This window comes from Canis lupus, chromosome 4 (assembly GCF_011100685.1).
Source record: "Canis lupus familiaris isolate Mischka breed German Shepherd chromosome 4, alternate assembly UU_Cfam_GSD_1.0, whole genome shotgun sequence".
Lineage (NCBI taxonomy): Eukaryota > Metazoa > Chordata > Mammalia > Carnivora > Canidae > Canis > Canis lupus.
Genome location: NC_049225.1, coordinates 58,374,280 through 58,392,391, shown reverse-complemented (window position 1 = coordinate 58,392,391; position 18,112 = coordinate 58,374,280). Strand labels below are relative to the sequence as shown.

The window sequence follows — 18,112 nt, the reverse complement described above, 5'->3', positions numbered from 1 at the left end:
CCACTTATTACATCTAAATAAGGTTTTCCCCCTCCCATAACATTTGGCATATGTCATCCCCAAAATAGAATATATCCTCTGTGCACAAACTGAAGAGGAAATTAAGAAGGCATTGTCCTACTTGTTGGAGCCAGCTAAAAAATGGTCTTGGCCTAAATTATCTAGTTGATTTTTTTTTATAATGATAAAATCTATTTTTGTTGATATGGTAAAGATCATATCATGGTAAAAACCATTTGATATGGTAAAAAAAATTACCATTTGATATGGTAAAAACCATGATAAAAACCAATTTATTGCTCAATCCTTACCTCATTATATATTAATGATAATACCTTCTCTCTGAGCATGCTCCATTTCTAATTCACGATGGTATTTTTGACTTTATAATGATTGTTCTTTTCCCACCACTGCTCATCTTTGACCAAGTGGAGCAAAAAGCAAAATGAATCTGCAAAATTTCCGAAGAAGAAAGGTGACAAGGATTGTGTGGGTCCATGTACGTGTGTGTGTGTGTGTGTATGCGCATCTGGAGGGTTCAGAAATCAGAAAGTGACAAACTTTTCACTGTGTAAACCTCCCGTAGTTCAAGCACATGGACCAGTTAGAACTGGAAGGGGTTAGAGATCTGTACCACTCTCCCCACTGTGTTTGTAGAGGAACTAAAGCTAAATCATTTACTGAGGGTTCCTCAACATATTAGTGGTCGGACTAAAATTCTGCTTCTTGTTTTCACTGCTATAATGTATTCACTCAGATTAATTTTCCATGAGGAATACCAAGTTTGAAATAGTTGGAGGAAAAATATCAGTGACCTTGCTCTGTGTCTCAAAAAGATGACTCTACTGTCTGTTAGATGCTGTCAACTAGCCCTGGCAGCTCCCAGAGGGCCTATAGGTTGGGTACGGTGGCAGAAGTTCAAGGACCCAGCAGAGGTTGGGCAAATGGCCTAGTGATTTCTCTCTTTCGGAGAGATTCCAGACACCTTGTACGAGGAGCCCAGTTTGAAATGTGCAGATACTGCTGTGTGAATGGAGGCAGAATGTCTTGGAACAATTGGTGCTGTCTTTAGTCCCTGGCAGAGACCTAACGCCTTTGCTGCTTGATCACCTAGACATCAGACATTATGAATTTAGTCCAGTAATGAGTAAACTAGAGAAAAGGGCTGCTTTAATTTTTTTTAAATTAAAAAATGTTTTTCCCCTTAAAGTGAATAAAGTGCTAATGAAAGGGTCAAATAGCCTCTCCAATGACTCACGTGCCACTGCAGAATTGAGGATTTCCTCCCTTAATTAAAGTGAATGTCGTGCTAATATCAGTTCAGTCTGGAACTGGCAGTATTTGTTCAAATCTCTCTGTTTCACCCTTCCTCCTTTAGATGCAGTTTGTGGTGGGGAAAAGGATAGTCGTAGATGAGAGATTCCTACTCAGGATTCCGGGTTCTATCCCACATCATCCAAGGCTAGAATACAGTTTAACTTTCTGGTCTACCCAGGCCAAGAGAAGGGAAGGCAATGACTTACTGACCTTGAACCTGGATGTAAAAAGTTTTTTCATTCAAGCCTCAAAGCCAAATCCTTTTTTGGCTGCACAGTGCATTTTCTTTACCAAGATCACATTAGATCTTTGTCTTGGCTTGGTTTTTTGGGGGCCTCTATAGAGGTATTAGCTATTGTGCCACAGGGAATGGGAGAAATTTCCCTAGGGGAAGGAGTTTTAGGGAAGAGTTAGGCTCCCAATGTCTTCCTTCTTTCCTCCCCCACACTGGGGATACTCTAAAGCTACACGTGAAACCCCAAGCCTCAGGACAAACTGATTGTCTGCTGTGTTCCACCATCTACCACTACTTTGATCCAGAGCCAAGACACTAACATGCAAAGGAAGAAATGTACCCAGTATTCTGGTCACAGGCCACAGCAGGAAGCATGCCCCGTACAGCAGTGCCATCATTTCAGGCATGATGCTGTTGGCAGAGAGGACAGAGGCTCCTGGAGGCTACTCCTATCTTTAATTCTATGGTCCCTTTTGCAAACCTTCCATCAGTGAACATCCATGTCCTTTAGCAGGCCCCCACCCTTACAACTTATTTCCTAGTCTCTCTCCTTTTTTTCTGGAGTGCGCTAGCTAACCTGGGATAGTTCTGGCACTTCAGAGTTAGAAGGAAAGAAATATTTATCTAACTTTCCTAAATGTTAAAGCTAAGCAAAGCACCAAAAGAAAAACAAAAAAGACTTATAAAAATATAATGGGGTCATCCCCCCACGCTTCCCACATTATTTGTGGCATATGAAATGTCAAAATATAATGAACAGACTTTCTCAACATCACTATCTCTTTCCACCTGTATATATCTGAGTTGTGGCTGCCTCATTACTACCCTTTCACATCTTAAAACTTCACTCTGTAGAACCACTATATAATAAATCTACTTCATCCCACGGACCCCACCTTCCCAAATATATATCCACTTGCAATTCCAAAGAGACTCTCCAAAAAAATAGATATTTGAAAAAAGTGCATCTGTGTATACTCCATCTATCTGCATATTTTTCTTGAGATTATTACTTTTTTTTTAACCATAAAAAAGATTGCATATTAGCAATATAACGGGAAAACCATGGCGGCCATTTCTAGGTGGCAGTGAAGGGTAAGTGGGGTGGGTGTTGAAGCATAGAAGCAAGAGGGCTCAGAGAGAGGCAGGTGTGGTCCTTAGCCTTGAGACCTGAGGACTGATATGGGAGTTATCTTGATTATCAATCCTTGGACCTCTGAGATTTCCCATCTCCTTAGTCATACCCTCTCTTCTCTCCATCTTTCCCTATTTCCACACCCATGACCAGGCCGCATAACCCTCTTGAAGCAGAGGTGGAATGGCTTTTTGGCATGTGTCCACCCAGGCCAGTTTGAAGACAGGCATGGCATTTGGAGGGCTGTGATATGGGACACACACCAGAGCAAGCTTATTTGTGACTATTTCCACTCTGGGAAAAATTGTCTGTCACTTCTGTGACTATAAAAATTTAAGCAGTTACTAGGCTGATAGGTTTAGAAACAAATCTTTTGTTCTTGTGTTTTGCATTAATATTAAGCATGAATATATATCATATATTACATTGCTTTCCTTCTGCTCTGGGGCAGACTGCACTCTTCTTCCAAATAGGAAAACTGCACAGCCCATGGACTCAAATTTTTGAAAGCTGTTATTCCCCCACTCCCTACCCCCCACCCCTAGCCCTCCCCTTCCTCCCGACCCCTCAGTTCTTATATTAGAAAAGCCCTTCCCACCCCCCTCCCACCAGCCCACCCGAGGTTAAATAGTGCCACATTCTAAGATTCATGCATCACTGCATTTTGCTATTGCACATAGTGCAGAGAAAGGAGTTTGTATGTGTGCCCCCTCCCTCTCCTTTTCTCTTCCTTAGGCTCTCGGATTCCTGTGCTATTCCCAATCTGCCCTCTCCCAGCCTCCCCCCACCCCTCCATCCCAGACCGTCACTGGTTGTGAACATCCTCCCTGCGGACAATCTTGTAGATGATCCAGTAGAACATGTTGAAGATGAGGAAGGCCATGGGGAAGCCAATGCGGGATATTTTGTCGATCTTCTTGGCCCTCTGGATGAAGAGTTTTCGCATCTCCTCTGGGGACTTAGATGGTGCGGGAGGGGGGTTGGTGGTATTGTTGTTGTTGGCTCCTTTAACCGAGATGCCATCTTTGGCCTGCAGACAGGCTGGGCCCATCCCATAGGCAGAGAAGTTGAAGCGGCCTTCTCCAGCCTCATCCTCCTGGAATAGATTCAGCATGGGGCTCTACTTAAAATAAGACAGGGGCTGGGCACCCTCCCTGCAAGGCACTCCCCTGGGGGCCAGGCCAGGCCCATCTGGTTCTCCCTGCCTCTATCATTCCAGGTTTTCTGAAGGCTTTTAAGCTGGCTGGGGAGTTATGCCTTATAGAGGGGCGCCACTTGCATGCTGAAACAGATGCAAACCAGGGGATAGGAATATGCCTAGAGTATGCAGACCTATGTCCAAGTCTGGCTTGGTCACTTGCTGGCTGTGTGGCCTTAGGCAAGTTACTTCTTTGAGTCTCAGGGGTTTTTACTTCATCGTTTCCTGTGAGGGAAAATATTCACCCTACTACATCAAAAGGTTCTTTTGATCATCAGAGGTTATACATGAGCAGATGTTCTGGATGCTGTTTTGTTAGAAATCAAGGGGAAAATTTGGAGAGATCCCCTGCTTTGCCTCTGTTGCCTCCTTGCCCTCTTTTTCCACCCCATTCCCCAGATGATGTTTTCTTAGGCATGGGTTGGAGGGAGGGGGCAGATGGCCTAGGAGAGAGCAATGCTATGGACCTCACCTGTTTACACGGCGGGGAAGCCATAGCTTCTTTCTCCCTCCACGTTCCCACAGCCCTGGCACTTGTGACCTCAGACGTACCTCTGGATTAAGTTATCATTCAAGGCCCTCCATCATTTGGCTTCAACTTACCTTTACAGGCTTCTGTCCTTCCCCTTGCTTTCTGCTTTGCATACCTGGCAGTTCGGTTGCACTTTGCAAGTCAGCCCTTGTGCATTTCTCTCTCCCTGCCGTATATGCTCACTACCAACATGCCTGCTGCCTTTATTCTTCTAATTTCTCCATTTCCCAGCTCCTGGTTATCTTTTACTGATCTGACTTATGGAGACACTGTTGTCTGCTCTCATCATGTCTGGCTTTATCATCTTCCCGGGTGAGCTCTGGTGGCACCGAGAGCCTCAGCTGAGCTGTTGATTCAGTGTGTAGCTCTGGGGAATTTTTATCAGCTCACATTGTGCTCCTAGGGAGTGAGGGTTCTTAGAGTAGGAGGCCTATCTTCTGCTTGTTCCTGTGTAGGACAGGGCTGACGTAAAACAGAAGACACAGTAGAGGAGCCCCTTTCCAGGTCTGTTCCTCACCCTTGCTTGGGCCACCCTAGGAGCAACTTGTGACAACTTCAGCCCAGTCTTCCTCCTGTCTCCAGTCCGGTCCCCCCAACCCATCTGAGTTGTCATAACACAGATCTTATTGGTCTTTTGTTTGAACTTCTTAATAGGCTGCCCCTGGCTTCAGGATAATTAACATCCTCACATGGTAAATGAGGCTTGGGTGACCTGAACTCTGCCTGCCTCTCCAGTCTCATCTGTGCCGTTCTCCGTCTGGCATTCTATGCGCCAGTCACCCTGAAATATGTACATATATTCAAAAGTGCCATTCTCCTTTTTCAGCTGTGGGCCTCTGTTCAAATTGTTCTGTCTTCCTGGCACATACTCCTAACCTCTGCTTCCAATGCCTTCTCTTTCACTGAACTAATGTCTAACTCTGAAGCCTTCCCTGAGGGCAAGGATAGTGAGGTGCTCCTGCTATGTGCTCCATGAGCTCCATGTACATCCCTCTCTTTTTTTTTTAAGCTCTTATCAAATTATGTTTCTTTAAAAAAAAAATCTTTATCTCTTGCAAACCTTTTTATTTTTATTTTTTAGAGAGTGAGGGTGGAGCAAGGGCAGAAGGAGAGAAAGAGAATCTTAAGCAGGCTCCATGCCCAGTGCAGAGCCTGACATGGGGCTGGATGTTAAGACCCTGAGACCATGGCCTGAGCCAAAATCCAGAGCCAGATGCTGACTGAGCCACCCAGGCGCTGTACATTATGTTTCTTGATTCATGTCTATTTCTCCCATTAGACTCTAAGCTTTATGAAGGCAGAGTCTTACTCATGTTAATTGCACCCTCAACACTGAACATATGCACAGAGTTCCTGGACATATGCTCAAAACTCAGTAAATATTTGTGGAATAAATAAGTAAATGTTTACTAGTATATCTTCACTACTCCTAGTTTCCTTTTTTTTCTTTTTTCTTTTTTTTTATGAGGTTATATTCCTGGCCCCAGGGGATTTGAGACGTGAAAAATGCTCAAGAAATCTTTGGCAAATGGTTGAATCTGGTCCAACACCCTCACGGCAGAAAGGGGGAAAGAACATGTGCTTGGCAAATAGATCTCAATAAATATTTGTCTCTGAGTAGGGCAACAGTAGAAGGTTTGTGCCAGGGCCAAGGAACGGAGTTGGGGGCAGCTGTCCACATTACTGGACCCTGCGCCTGGAAGGGGGTTTGAGTCCAACTCCATTGCTTACGAGTATAAATCTGCCCTAGCTGCAGGATGTGATGCTTGAAAATGTTTTCTCGCTGGGTTCTAGTTATGCAAGGGAAGCACCAAATTAATTTTATATACAGCTTTGGGCGAATTATTCTCTGCCTTCCTCATCTATTAAACATGGGAGTGGAAGGGGGGGAGGTGTGGCCTGGAGGCCCCATCTAGTTAGATGATCATCAATTTCACACTTTAGCTAGGAGAAAGGAAATTCGCTAGAAATGACTGGAGAGAGGCTTGCTATTCCTGTTCTCTCCAGCAGATGGCAGGAAATGAAAGCTTGGGGATGGAGCCGGGGGAAATCTGGTTGTCTCTTCTAGAACCCAGGGAGGTTGGGAGTGTGCCTGCCCAGTTGGGATCGCAGATTTCCTAATAATCTGACTAATGAGGCCAGCCAGGGAATTTGAGGACCAGATGTTTTGTGCCCAACAAATGAGGTAACATGGGAGGATGGTGGGAGTTGAGGAGCCTGGCCAAGATCACAGGCTCTGACAAACTCAGGCATGGAGCTAGTTACTTTTCACTCACCATCTGGGGCTGAAATCCCCCTCTGCACCCTTCCCACTGAAGGGAGGTTTCTGCAGCCCAAGCTTATGCACTGCTGATGTACAAGCCACATCCAGAGGGGGTTACTGCAAAGGAAGGGCTGCTTTATGCAATTCTGCATCCTTGTAGTTTCTGACATTTCAGCCAATTTCAGAACCCTTAGGAACAAGGTCACACTGATTCAGCCACACATAAGGGGCTGTGCAGGAGAAATGTGAGTGAAGATATGAGCCAGGGCTGAAAAAAATCTCTAGTCAGAAGAGACCATGGCAAAGCAGAGAATGTGTTCCTACCCACAGGCAGTTCTTATGACCTTGTATCAGATGGGACGTGAATCCAGTGGGACTAGAGGCTGTGACTTTTTGAGTGAAGATAAAAGTGTGATTTTTAAATGCTGGCACCTTATTTTAGACTTCTAAGACACTGCTAGTGAAAATACAGATAGATGCATGTTGGATTAGAACTCTGGCTGCTGGTTTTTGACCTTTGCCTTGGGATAAGTCTTGCTTCTTATTTGTGATCTAATAAATCTCAGGGTTATTTTTATTGGCTTCAGGATGGAAACATTGATGGACAGATAAGCAACTGATGGTATAGGGTCAGTAAGAGCCGTGGGACCTCAAGAACCTACCCTGCTTTTGCCCCTAGCACCTCTGTGATCCTAGTGACTTGCTTCTCCTTGCTGTTGTCACTTGCATGGGCAGAGTGGACAGAGATGCCCTCTAAGAACTCTTTCAGCACTACTAACATGCTGTGAGAGAGGGAGGAGGGAATGGAGCCCAGATTTCTGAACAAATCTGATAGTGGCTTTATTGACATTTCACCTGGCCCCAGAGAAAGTTTAATTTTCCTCTAGTGTGTAAAACTGGTAGGGAGTTGGTGAGGGTGGAGGCAGCCTTTGGAAGTACTGTAGGCCCCTCATACCGCACATTTGCAGGGGATTCCATTTACATTTAGCCTATGCAAATAGCATCCCCTGGAGTTGTGCAGTGCACAGTCTACTGGCCTGATGCTAGTCAAATATTTTGGACATAATCTTCCCAAATAAGTGTCCTTTTAACAAATATATTAACTCTCTTTTACCCGAGGAAAATGGAAAAAGCAGCTAGCCAGTGGGAAAAAAGGAAAAATAATAAATTCCCAAGATAGGCATGTTTGGTCAGTTCTTTGCTTGGATTATTTTTTTTGTTGTTGTTTTTTGGTTTTTTTTTTTTTTTTTTTTTGCTTGGATTATTTTAATAGTCAAAGGCTAAGTATCCAATGGGCAGTAGGGTCTAAAACTAGAGGTCTTTTGAGAATGCCTGTCTGGCTTGCTGCACTGAAGATAGTTTTCTCTTCCTTTTTTTTTTTTTTAGATTTTATTTTTTTATTCATGAGAGACATACAGAGAGAGAGGCAGAGACACAGGCAGAGGGAGAAGCAGGCTCCATGCCGGGAGCCAGATGTGGGACTCGATCCCGGGACTCCAGGATCAGATGTGGGACTCGATCCCAGGACTCCAGGATCACGCCCCTGGCCAAAGGCAGGTGCCAAACTGCCGAGCCACCCAGGAATCCCGATAGTTTTCTCTTCTAATGCAGATTTAGAAGGATGGTTACACCTGAACACCCATAGATATTTTCTGTCTTGAAATGTCTGCCTCCTGCCTATGATAAACTACTAGAAGTTAATTGAATCAGATAGCTGATGTTTAAGAAATACACTGATGAAAATACTGTGTGCGTGTAATCATTTTATTCCCTGGCCCTTATGTGGCAGGAATCAAACTTAAAGCTACCTCATAATCTGATTTAATCTTCACCACAGTCCTCCATTGTGCCAATTCAGTCCATTTTACAGATGGAGAAACTGGGCCAAGAAAAAGGCTATCTTTAAATCACAGTGATTAAAAAAAAAAAACAAAACAAAAACACAAACCAGGGATGGGATGCCTGGGTGGCTCAGCGGTTTGGTGCCTGCCTTCGGCTCAGGGCATGATCCTGGAGACCTGGGATCAAGTCCCATGTCAGGTTCCCTGCATGGAGCCTGCTTCTTCCTCTGCCTGTGTCTCTGCTTCTCTCTCTCTCTCTCTCCCTCTCTCTCTGTGTGTCTCTCATGAATAAATAACTAAAATCTTAAAAAGAAAGGGATACCTGGGTGGCGCAGTGGTTTAGCGCCTGCCTTTGGCCCAGGGCGCGATCCTGGAGACCCGGGATCAAATCCCACGTCGGGCTCCTGGTGCATGGAGCCTGCTTCTCCCTCTGCCTGTATCTCTGCCTCTCTCTCTCTCTGTGTGACTATCATAAATAAATAAAAATAAAAAAAAAATCTAAAATCTTTGAAAAAAAAAAAACAGGGTCCTTTGACACAACACATTGCAGCTGAGTAGTAGACAGCTATTTGAAGCAGGTCAGTCTAAAGCTTATACATCTGTGGTGTATGGCAGGTATTGGTATGGCCTGACAGGTCATAGTGTATTATGGGTTCTTGTTTGCTCTAATCTAATCTATTGCTGGAAAAACTTCTGGGTAGGCTCTCTGACCGGAAGGGCTCCTCTTTGTTCATTAGGTTATCCCTTTGTCCATTTGTTCAGTAAATGCCTATAGTATATTCACTATGTGTCAGGCATTGTGTTGGTTACCAGAGACAGCACTGAGCAAAAATAGACCTGGTCTCCACCATTATGGAGCTTATAATTCAGTGGAAGAGATAAGCACAAAACAACTACATCATTGAATGTATAATTGTAAATCAAGATAAATGTTCAGAAGGAGGGAAACTGAGTTCTATTAGAGCTTGACCTTTGTTAGCTCACACAGCATCCTTGTGCAGATTAGAAAAAATGGCATCCCTCCTTTCTAAACATATGAATGGGAATCCCTTCCTTTGGCTGATACAGTCTATGCTGAGACAGGTCTTGGGGAAAAGTGCTTCATTGGCTAGGGACCTGTGTAGGATATAGTCTGCATGGCCATACTTGACAGCCTTGCATGAGAACCTCACTACAGGACCTAGACCTTGACTCAGGTATCAGGAAAGATGCCTCAGCTAAGAACCAGAAAATAAGTGCTTGGTTAACACTAAGCAAATGCACGGGGAGGGCATTCCAGGAAAGAACAAGACATCTAAAGTCCTATGTGTACGTTTGAGCAACAAGGGAAAAAATTAGGGTAGTTGGTGCTCAGAGATCAAAGGAGAAAGTGGTGTAAAGATGAGGCTGGAAAGAAAAGTGGATTCTCTGATATCCAGAGGTGAGGATTACTAGAGAGCATCTCCAGTTCCTCCAGCAATAGCCACAAATTCTCCAACTGTGAGACTGCACTCTCACCTTACATGTCACAAAAAGATGGATACAAATCTTTCTCTTCCTTATCTTAATGATGGTACTTTTTTCAATTTCTGGAAAAATAACAAGCCCAACTTCCCTTTTGACTACAGTCATCTTAAACAGATCACATCAATGATAAATGTCACCACTGTAAAAACTACTTAATTTGTAAGGAAATTCTGTTTCATAGTAAAAATAATTGTGGTTGGAGGAAAAAAAAAAAAGGTGAGGTGAGGTCTTTGGGGAAATATTTATAGACCAAGGTGTACTCCCAGTTTGTTCCCACAGACGGCACTCTCCCCAATGGCATTTGCTGGTTGGAACACAGCCTCTGAGTTAGCAGAGGTTGGTGACTGTGTATAGATGGTCTGCCAAGTAGTTTTTTATTCACACCCTCATAAAGTGAGAGAATGCACTCTGGGGGAGAATCTTGCATGAGGCCCCTTTTATGGAAGTAGGAAGCAAAGACCTGGCACTTGGACATTCTACTCAAAGATCTTACCTTTTGTGGTGCAGTGCCCTTCTAGAACCAAACCCTTGGAAATAATGCAGCCTTGCAGAAAACACCAATAAAAATCTTTCAGCCTGCCACGCTTCAAGGTCACAGCTAGTTATTATCTTAGACCCTCAGTGTTTGCTCTATCACTTCTGTTTTCAGGTATAACTGGATCATTTCTATGTGTTATGGTTTGAAGAATAACTGCCTACAGACCCAACAAGGCATTATTTATGGGATGGGAAGTTAGGTCTTCTAGGACTTCAATCCCTATTTTATATCTGCCTTATGCACTGAGAAGGATGGTCCAGTCAAACACATATCACAAGACAAGGCTGCTTGGAACTCTTCTGTTTACTACCAACTCTCCCTCCTTAGGTAGTGATTCAAAGTCCTACCTTGTGATGTCTTCGCTTCCTCCTGAATCGGAGCAGCTCTTTGTGCTGCCGAGACACAAAGTTGACAGCAGCATACTCAAGCAGGGCTGAGAACACGAAGAGGAGGCACACTGCCATCCAAATGTCAATGGCTTTCACATAGGACACCTGAAGTGGGGATGAGAAGAACACAGGGGCATGAAGGTAGGGGAGAATGAAATATCTCAATATTTCTGCTCCTCAGTAACTCCCCCATCACCCACTGCTTTTCCCTCCTCAGCTGGGATATTAGGAAGGTACAAAGGAAAACAGAAGAAAAATGAATCAAGAAGACTGTCTAAAACACTAGAGAAAATAGAATATGGTACCCAGAAGAGTAGTAAAGAGAGGAGGATGGGGTATCTAGCAACAAAATTGAGTGAAATGGAATGTTGTGTTTAGTCTAAGGGTGATAGGAACAGAATGGTATATATATCATTAAAAGTAAACAGATGATGTTAAAAAGTGTCAGAGTAAGATGTTCAAGAATTCTTTTCTCTATAAAAGGAATGAAGACAACAGCAGAAATGGTCAGAATCAACTGTCTCAGAAGCTCTGTTAACCAAAGGCTAACAGCAATCTTGAAAGAATTTACTTAAAAAGTCAGCTGAATGCCAGTAAGAGCATCAAACTTTGTAGCATTAAAAAAAAAAAAAACAAAAAAAAACAAAAAAAAACAAACCTAGCTTCATTGAGATGTAATTCATATACCATACAATTCACACACTTAAAATGTATATTTCAATAGTTTTTAATACATTTGAGATATATGCAACCATCATCACAGTCAATTTTGGAATGTTTTCATCACCTCCAAAAGAAACCTAGTAACCTTTAGCCATCATTCTTTTCCCTATTCCGCCAATTCCTGTCTCTCCCCCTACCCCATCCCAAGCAACCATTAATCTACATTCTGTCTTTATAGGTTTCCCCATTCTGAGCTTTTCCTATGAGTGGAATCATACACCATGTGTCCTTTTATGACTAGCTTCAATTACTTAGCATATTTTCAAGATTCATCCATGTTGTAGTCTTTTTTCTTTTCTTTGGGAGGGGAGTGGGAGGGGGAGGGGAGGGGCGGGGAGGGAGGGGAGGGGGGGGAGGTGGAGGGGGAGGGGAGGGGAGGGAGAGGGGGGGGGGGGGGGGGGAGGGGGGGGGCGGGGGAGGGGGAGGGAGGGGAGGGGAGGGGGGGGTAGGAGAGAGAGAGGAGAGGGAGTAGGAGACGTAGGATGAGGAGAGGAGAGGAGAGGAGAGGGAGGTGGAGGAGAGTAGAAAAGAAAAGAACGAAAGCAAAGAAAAAAACCTCCAAGACGCATCGAAATAATCTCCTCTCTACTCACTCATCTCCCTGACTATCGTCTCCGTCTCTTTTTCTGTCCTTTCCTTTCTTTCCTTTCTTTCCTTTCTTTATTCATGAGAGACAGAGACACAGGCAGAGGGAGAAGCAGGCTCCATGCAGGGAGCCTGACGTGGGACTCCATCCCGGGACTCCAAAATCTCACCTCGGGCCAAAGGCAGGAACCAAACCGCTGAGCTACCCAGGGATCCCCTATATTTCATTCTTTTAAAAAAAAAAGATTTATTTGAGAAAAAAATAATGCAAGCAGGAGAGGAAGAGAGAATCCCAAGCAGATTTCCCGCTCAGCATGGAGCCTGCTGCAGGGCTTGATCTCATGACACTGAGATGATGATCCATGCCAAGACCAAGAGTCAGACACTTAACTGAGCCACCCCTATATTTCCTGTCATTCTTTATTATGGCCAAATAATATTTCATTACGTGGATATACCACATTTTGTTGATCCAGTCATCAGTTGATGGACATTTAAGTTTCGACTTTTGGGCTATTATGAATAATGCTGCTGTGAACATCTGTTGTACAAGTTTTTGTGTGGACATATGTTTTCATTTCTCTTGGGGCCTTGTGGTGTTTTAACCTGCCAAATTCCTGTTCTCCTGTCTCCAGTTCTGTGCTAGCCTTGAAAACCAACAGCCTGTAATCATTCTGAAAACCAGTATCCAGGCAATCAGTGGATGGGGTAGAACAGAGTTGGAGCTTCTTTAAAGCCCCATTCCCAGAGAACTGTCATTATTTAACTTGTCTTCCTTTCTGAAAGACCTCACTCACAAAAAAGGCTGTCTTTATTTGGCCTGACTTGGAGCTGGCCCAATGTGAACAGCCTTTTCCCTGGAGGCATCTGTTGAAAACAGTCAGTGGCAATTGTTGAACATCACATCAGCCTGAGGCAGTAGGTAATAGTTGAGGCAAACAATAGGTTGATTAAAAAAGCTTAAAAGGAAAATCTGGGGGAATGAGATGTCCATAGGGGGCTTTAGAAAGCTCTGACATATTTCTGGGAATTGCTGTGCATACTTAAGCCTGTGTTCTACTCAGGGAAGACCTGAGAAGGCCCCTTCGCTCTCAACTCTGTCTCACCTTGACACACTGAGCAAGCTGCAAGTGAAGGGTAAGGCAAAACTGTAAACTGCTTGGCTGAGTGTTGGAGGTGTGTTCTAATATATCTGTAGAGCCTTAGGAGAAAGTTGGGAGATTTCTAGGTTCCACACATTTAAGCAAATTTCTGTCCAATTTTAGCTAACCACCAAGCGGGGCAGAGACTTCACTGACCCTATACAACAAAGACCATATACAATACAATACAGACCTTAGAGAATTAATTCACAAGAGTTACTAAACAAACAGCAACAAGAATCTGATTTCCTGAGATGCCATTACATTGTGTAAAATGTAGTTTTCAACCCAAAATTATAAGATATACAAAGATATAAAGGATGGCCTTGCAATGGACTAATGTTTGTGTCCCTGCCCCCCTCCCTTCATTAACTGAAATCCTAATTCCAACGTGATGGTATTTGGAGTTGGGGCCATTAGGATGTCATTAGATCATAAGAGTGGAACCCTCATGAAGGGATTAGTGCCTTTATAAAAAGATACCAGCTAGCTAGCTAGTTCTCTGTCCACCCTGTGAGGATATAATAATAAGTAGGCAATTTGCAACTGCAAGAGGGTCCTCACCAGAACCCTACTATGCTGGCACCTGATCTCAGGCTTCCAGTCTCCAGAACTCTGAAAAATACATTTTTGTTATTTATAAGTCACCCAGTCTCTGGTACTTGGTTATCGCAGCCCAAATTGACTAAGCCCCATACACAGAAAAAAAAAAAAAAGTAGTCAAAAGAAGCTGCCCCTGAGGAAGCCCAGATGTTGGATTTACTGAAGGCTTTTTTTTTCCCCCAAAGATTTTTAATTTATTTATTCATGAGAGACACATACAGAGAGAGGCAGAGACATAGGCAGAGAAAGAAGCAGGCTCCATGTAGGAAGCCCGATGTGGCACTCCAGGATCACGCCCTGGGCCCAAGGCAGACACTCAACTGCTGAGCCATCCAGGTGTCCCTTACTGAAGGTTTTAAATCAGTTACTTTAAATGTGTTCAAAGAACTAAAGGAGACCTGTATAAACAACTAAAGGAAAGTACCAGAATAAAGTCTTACCAAACAGAATAGGAGATAGAAATGATAAAAAGAACCAAATAGAAATTCTGGAGTTGAAAAATAACTGAAGAGTTCACTAGAGAGGATAAATAGCATATTTGAGCCGACAGAAGAATCAGTGAAGTTGAAGAATCAGTGAACTCGAGGTTATCTTGTCTGAAGAACAGAATGAAGAAAAATGAACAGAGCCTCAGAGATCTGTGAGGAACCATCAAATACACTAACATGTTTAATGAGTGTGCCTGAAGGAGAAAAAAGAAGCAAAATATTTGAAGAAATAATGGCCAAAACATCCTCAAATTTGAAGAAAAACACTAATGTCCACATCTAAGAAGTATGAACTCCAAGCAAAATAAAGAGCTCCACACCTACACACTTCATAATCAAACTGCCAGAAGACAAAGAGAGAATCTTAAAAGCTGCAAGAGAAAAGCAACTCATCATATACAAGGGATCCTCAATAAGAATGACAACTGATTTTTCATTGGATTGATTATATACTTTTAAGTTGGAGTGGGGGAGTAGAGATTATTAAAGCACAGAGATGACCCATGGGCATAAAGAACTGCATTGCAATTGTGAGGAATGAGTTTTCTTTCTTTTTTTTTTTTAAGATTTTATTTATTCATGAAAGACACACACACACACACACACACACACAGAGGCAGAGACACAGGCAGAGGGAGAAGCAGGCTCCATGCAGGAAGCCCGATGTGGAACTTGATCCCAGGATCCCAGGATCACGCCCTGAGCCAAAGGCAGACACTCAACCACTGAGCCACCCAGTCATCCTGAGTAGTGAGATTTCTCGTTAGAATTCAAGCAGTCTAATACAGATGGCTAACAGACACATGAAAAAATGCTCAACATCACTCATTATGAGTGAATAAAAACTAAAACCACCATGAGAGATAACACCTTACACCTGTCAGAATGGCTAAAATTAACAACTCAGGAAACAACAGATGTTGGTGAGGAGGCAGAGAAAGAGGAACCCTCTTACACTGTTTGTGGGAATGCAAAGTGATGCAGCCACTCTGGAAAATAGTAGGGAGGTTCCTCAAAAAGTTAAAAATAGAACTATACTATGACCTAGCAATTGTACTACTAGGTACTTATCCAAAGGATACAAAAATAGTGATTTGAAAGGGCACGTGCACCCCAATGTTTATAGCAGCATTATCAATAATAGCCAAACTATGTAAAGAGCCCAAATGTCCATCAACTGATGACTGGTAAAGAAGATGTGAGGTGTACACACACATATACACACACTGGAATATTAGCCATCAAAAAGAATGAAACCTTGTCTTTTGCAATGACATGGATAGAACTAGAGGGTATTATGCTAAATGAAATAAGTCAGAGAAAGACAAATGCCATATGCTTTCATGCATGTGGAATTTAAGAAACAAAACATGAACATAGAGGAAGGGAAGGTAAAATAAAATAAGGTAAAAGCAGAGAGGGAGGCAAACCATAAGAGACTCTTAACTATAGAGAATAGACTGAGGGTTGCTGGCAGGAGATGGGTGGGGGTGGGGTAATGAATGATGGGCATTAAAGAGGGCACTTGTGATGAACAATGGGTGTTATATGTAAGTGATGAATCACTAAATTCTGCTCCTGAAACTAATACTACACTATATGTTAACTTGAATTTAAATAGAATCTTGGGAAAAAAAGAAAAGAATCAAGCAGTGTAGAAGACAATGGAATGACCTATGAAATGAAAAGACATCCTGTGCTTATGGATTGGAAGACTTGCTATCATTAAGATGGCAACATTCCAAATTCATCCACAGACGCAGTGCATTTTTAATCTAACTTCCCTTTTTATTGTTGTTGCAGAAATTGACAAACAGAACTTAAAAATTCATATTCTGGTTCATATGGAAACATAAGGGACCCAGAATAGCCAAACCAATCTTTAAAAAGAACAAAGTTAGAGGACTCACACTTGCCAATTTTAAAACTTACTACAAAGCAAAAATAATCAACAGTGTGGTACTGACATAGGATAAGTATGTCAGTGGAATAGAACTGAGAGTCCAGAAATAAACCTATATATTTATGGTCAGTTGATTTTTGACAAGGTTATAAACTCAATGGAGGGAAAGGATAGTCCTTTCAACAAATAGTGCAGTAGTAACAGGACATCCACATGCAAAAGAATGATATCCCTCCCTCATACTATATGCAAAATGCAAAATGGATTAAAGCCTAAATTAGGGCTAAACTACCAAATTCTTAGAAAACAACATAGGTATAAATTTTTGTGACATTAGATTAGGCATTAGTTTCTTAGATACAATACCAAAGGCCAAGCAACAAAGAAAACATAGGTAAGTTTTACTTCATCAAAATTAATAACTTTTGTGTATTAAAGGACACAAGTAAAAAGACAACCCACAAAATGTGAGGAAATATTTGCAAATCATGTATTTGATAAGGGATTAAAATTCATAATGCACAAGGAACTATTATAACTCAATAATAAAAAGAGAAATACCTTTATTATAAATTGGTCAAAAGATTTGAATAGATATTTCTCCTAAGAAGTTACAGAAATGGCCAATAAACACATGAAAAGAATACTCAACATTATTAATCACTAGGAAAATGCAAACCAAAACTACAATGAGATAGATACTACTTCACATCCATTAAGATGTTTATAATAAAAAAAGATGATAGAAGCATTAGTGAGGAAGTGGAGAAATTGGAACCCTGGTAAGATTATGAAGTAGTGTAGACACTTTGGAGAATAGTTTGGTAGTTCCTCACAAGTTTAATATGTAGTTTCCATATGACCCAACAATTCCGCTCCTAGATATATATATCTATCAGAGTTGAAAACATATGTCCACACAAAAACTTCTACACAGATGTTCATAGCAGCATTATTTACAATAGCCAAAAAGTGGAAATAACTCAACTGTCCCTCAACTGATAAACAGATAAGAAAAATGATAGACCCATACAATGGAAATATTACTCAGCTACAAAAGAGAATGAAATACTGATACAATGTACAGATGAATCTTGAAAACATTGTGCTAAATGAAAGTACATATATGATTCCATTTATATGAGATGTCCAGAATAAGCAAGATCATGGAGGTGAAAAGTAGAGTAGGCATTGCCAGAGGCTGGTCAGAGAGGGGAATGAAGGATGACTATTGATGGGTAATGGGGGTTTCTTTTTGAGGTGATGAAAATGTCCTGAAATTAGATATCAGTGAGGACGTGCAACTTTATGGATATATTAATTGCCCCTGGATTTTATGCTCTTAAAAAAGTGAATGAGGAAGAATGTGAGGTTGAGTGCTAATAGTATATGGAGCCAAATACCAAGTCTGGTGTCAACAATGAATGGAGCAGAATGTTGAGTCTATTGTAAATCATAAGTGAAAGAGAATGTGACACCAACAATAGACAGTGGAGCAGGATGTTGAGTCTAACATAAGGAAAAGGAAGCGGATACATATGTTGTTACAATTGCACAGAGCAGAATGTGTTGCCAAGTGGTAATAGTAAATGGGATTTGGTTTCAAGCATTTATAGTGAATCTAGCAGAATGCAAAGTCTAGTGTCAATAGTGCAAAGGGCAGATTATTGTTTTTTTTTTGTAAGAGTGAATAAAGGAGAGAGTGGTGTGTAAT

The 18,112-nt window shown here is 42.1% G+C and overlaps 1 protein-coding gene across 1 annotated transcript in view; it reads right to left on the bottom strand.

The window, feature by feature from the left end:
• Window positions 1-3,325: 3,325 nt before the first annotated feature.
• GLRA1 (glycine receptor alpha 1) overlaps window positions 3,326-18,112 on the bottom strand; it is a 51,491-nt gene continuing 36,704 nt past the window's right edge. Inside the window, exons 8-9 of the mRNA XM_038535459.1 lie at window positions 10,913-11,059; window positions 3,326-3,807 (exon numbers count right to left, since the gene is read on the bottom strand). Coding sequence (XP_038391387.1) covers window positions 3,493-3,807; window positions 10,913-11,059 — 462 coding nt within the window. The 3' untranslated portion in view covers window positions 3,326-3,492. The remainder of the gene's footprint in view (window positions 3,808-10,912; window positions 11,060-18,112) is intronic.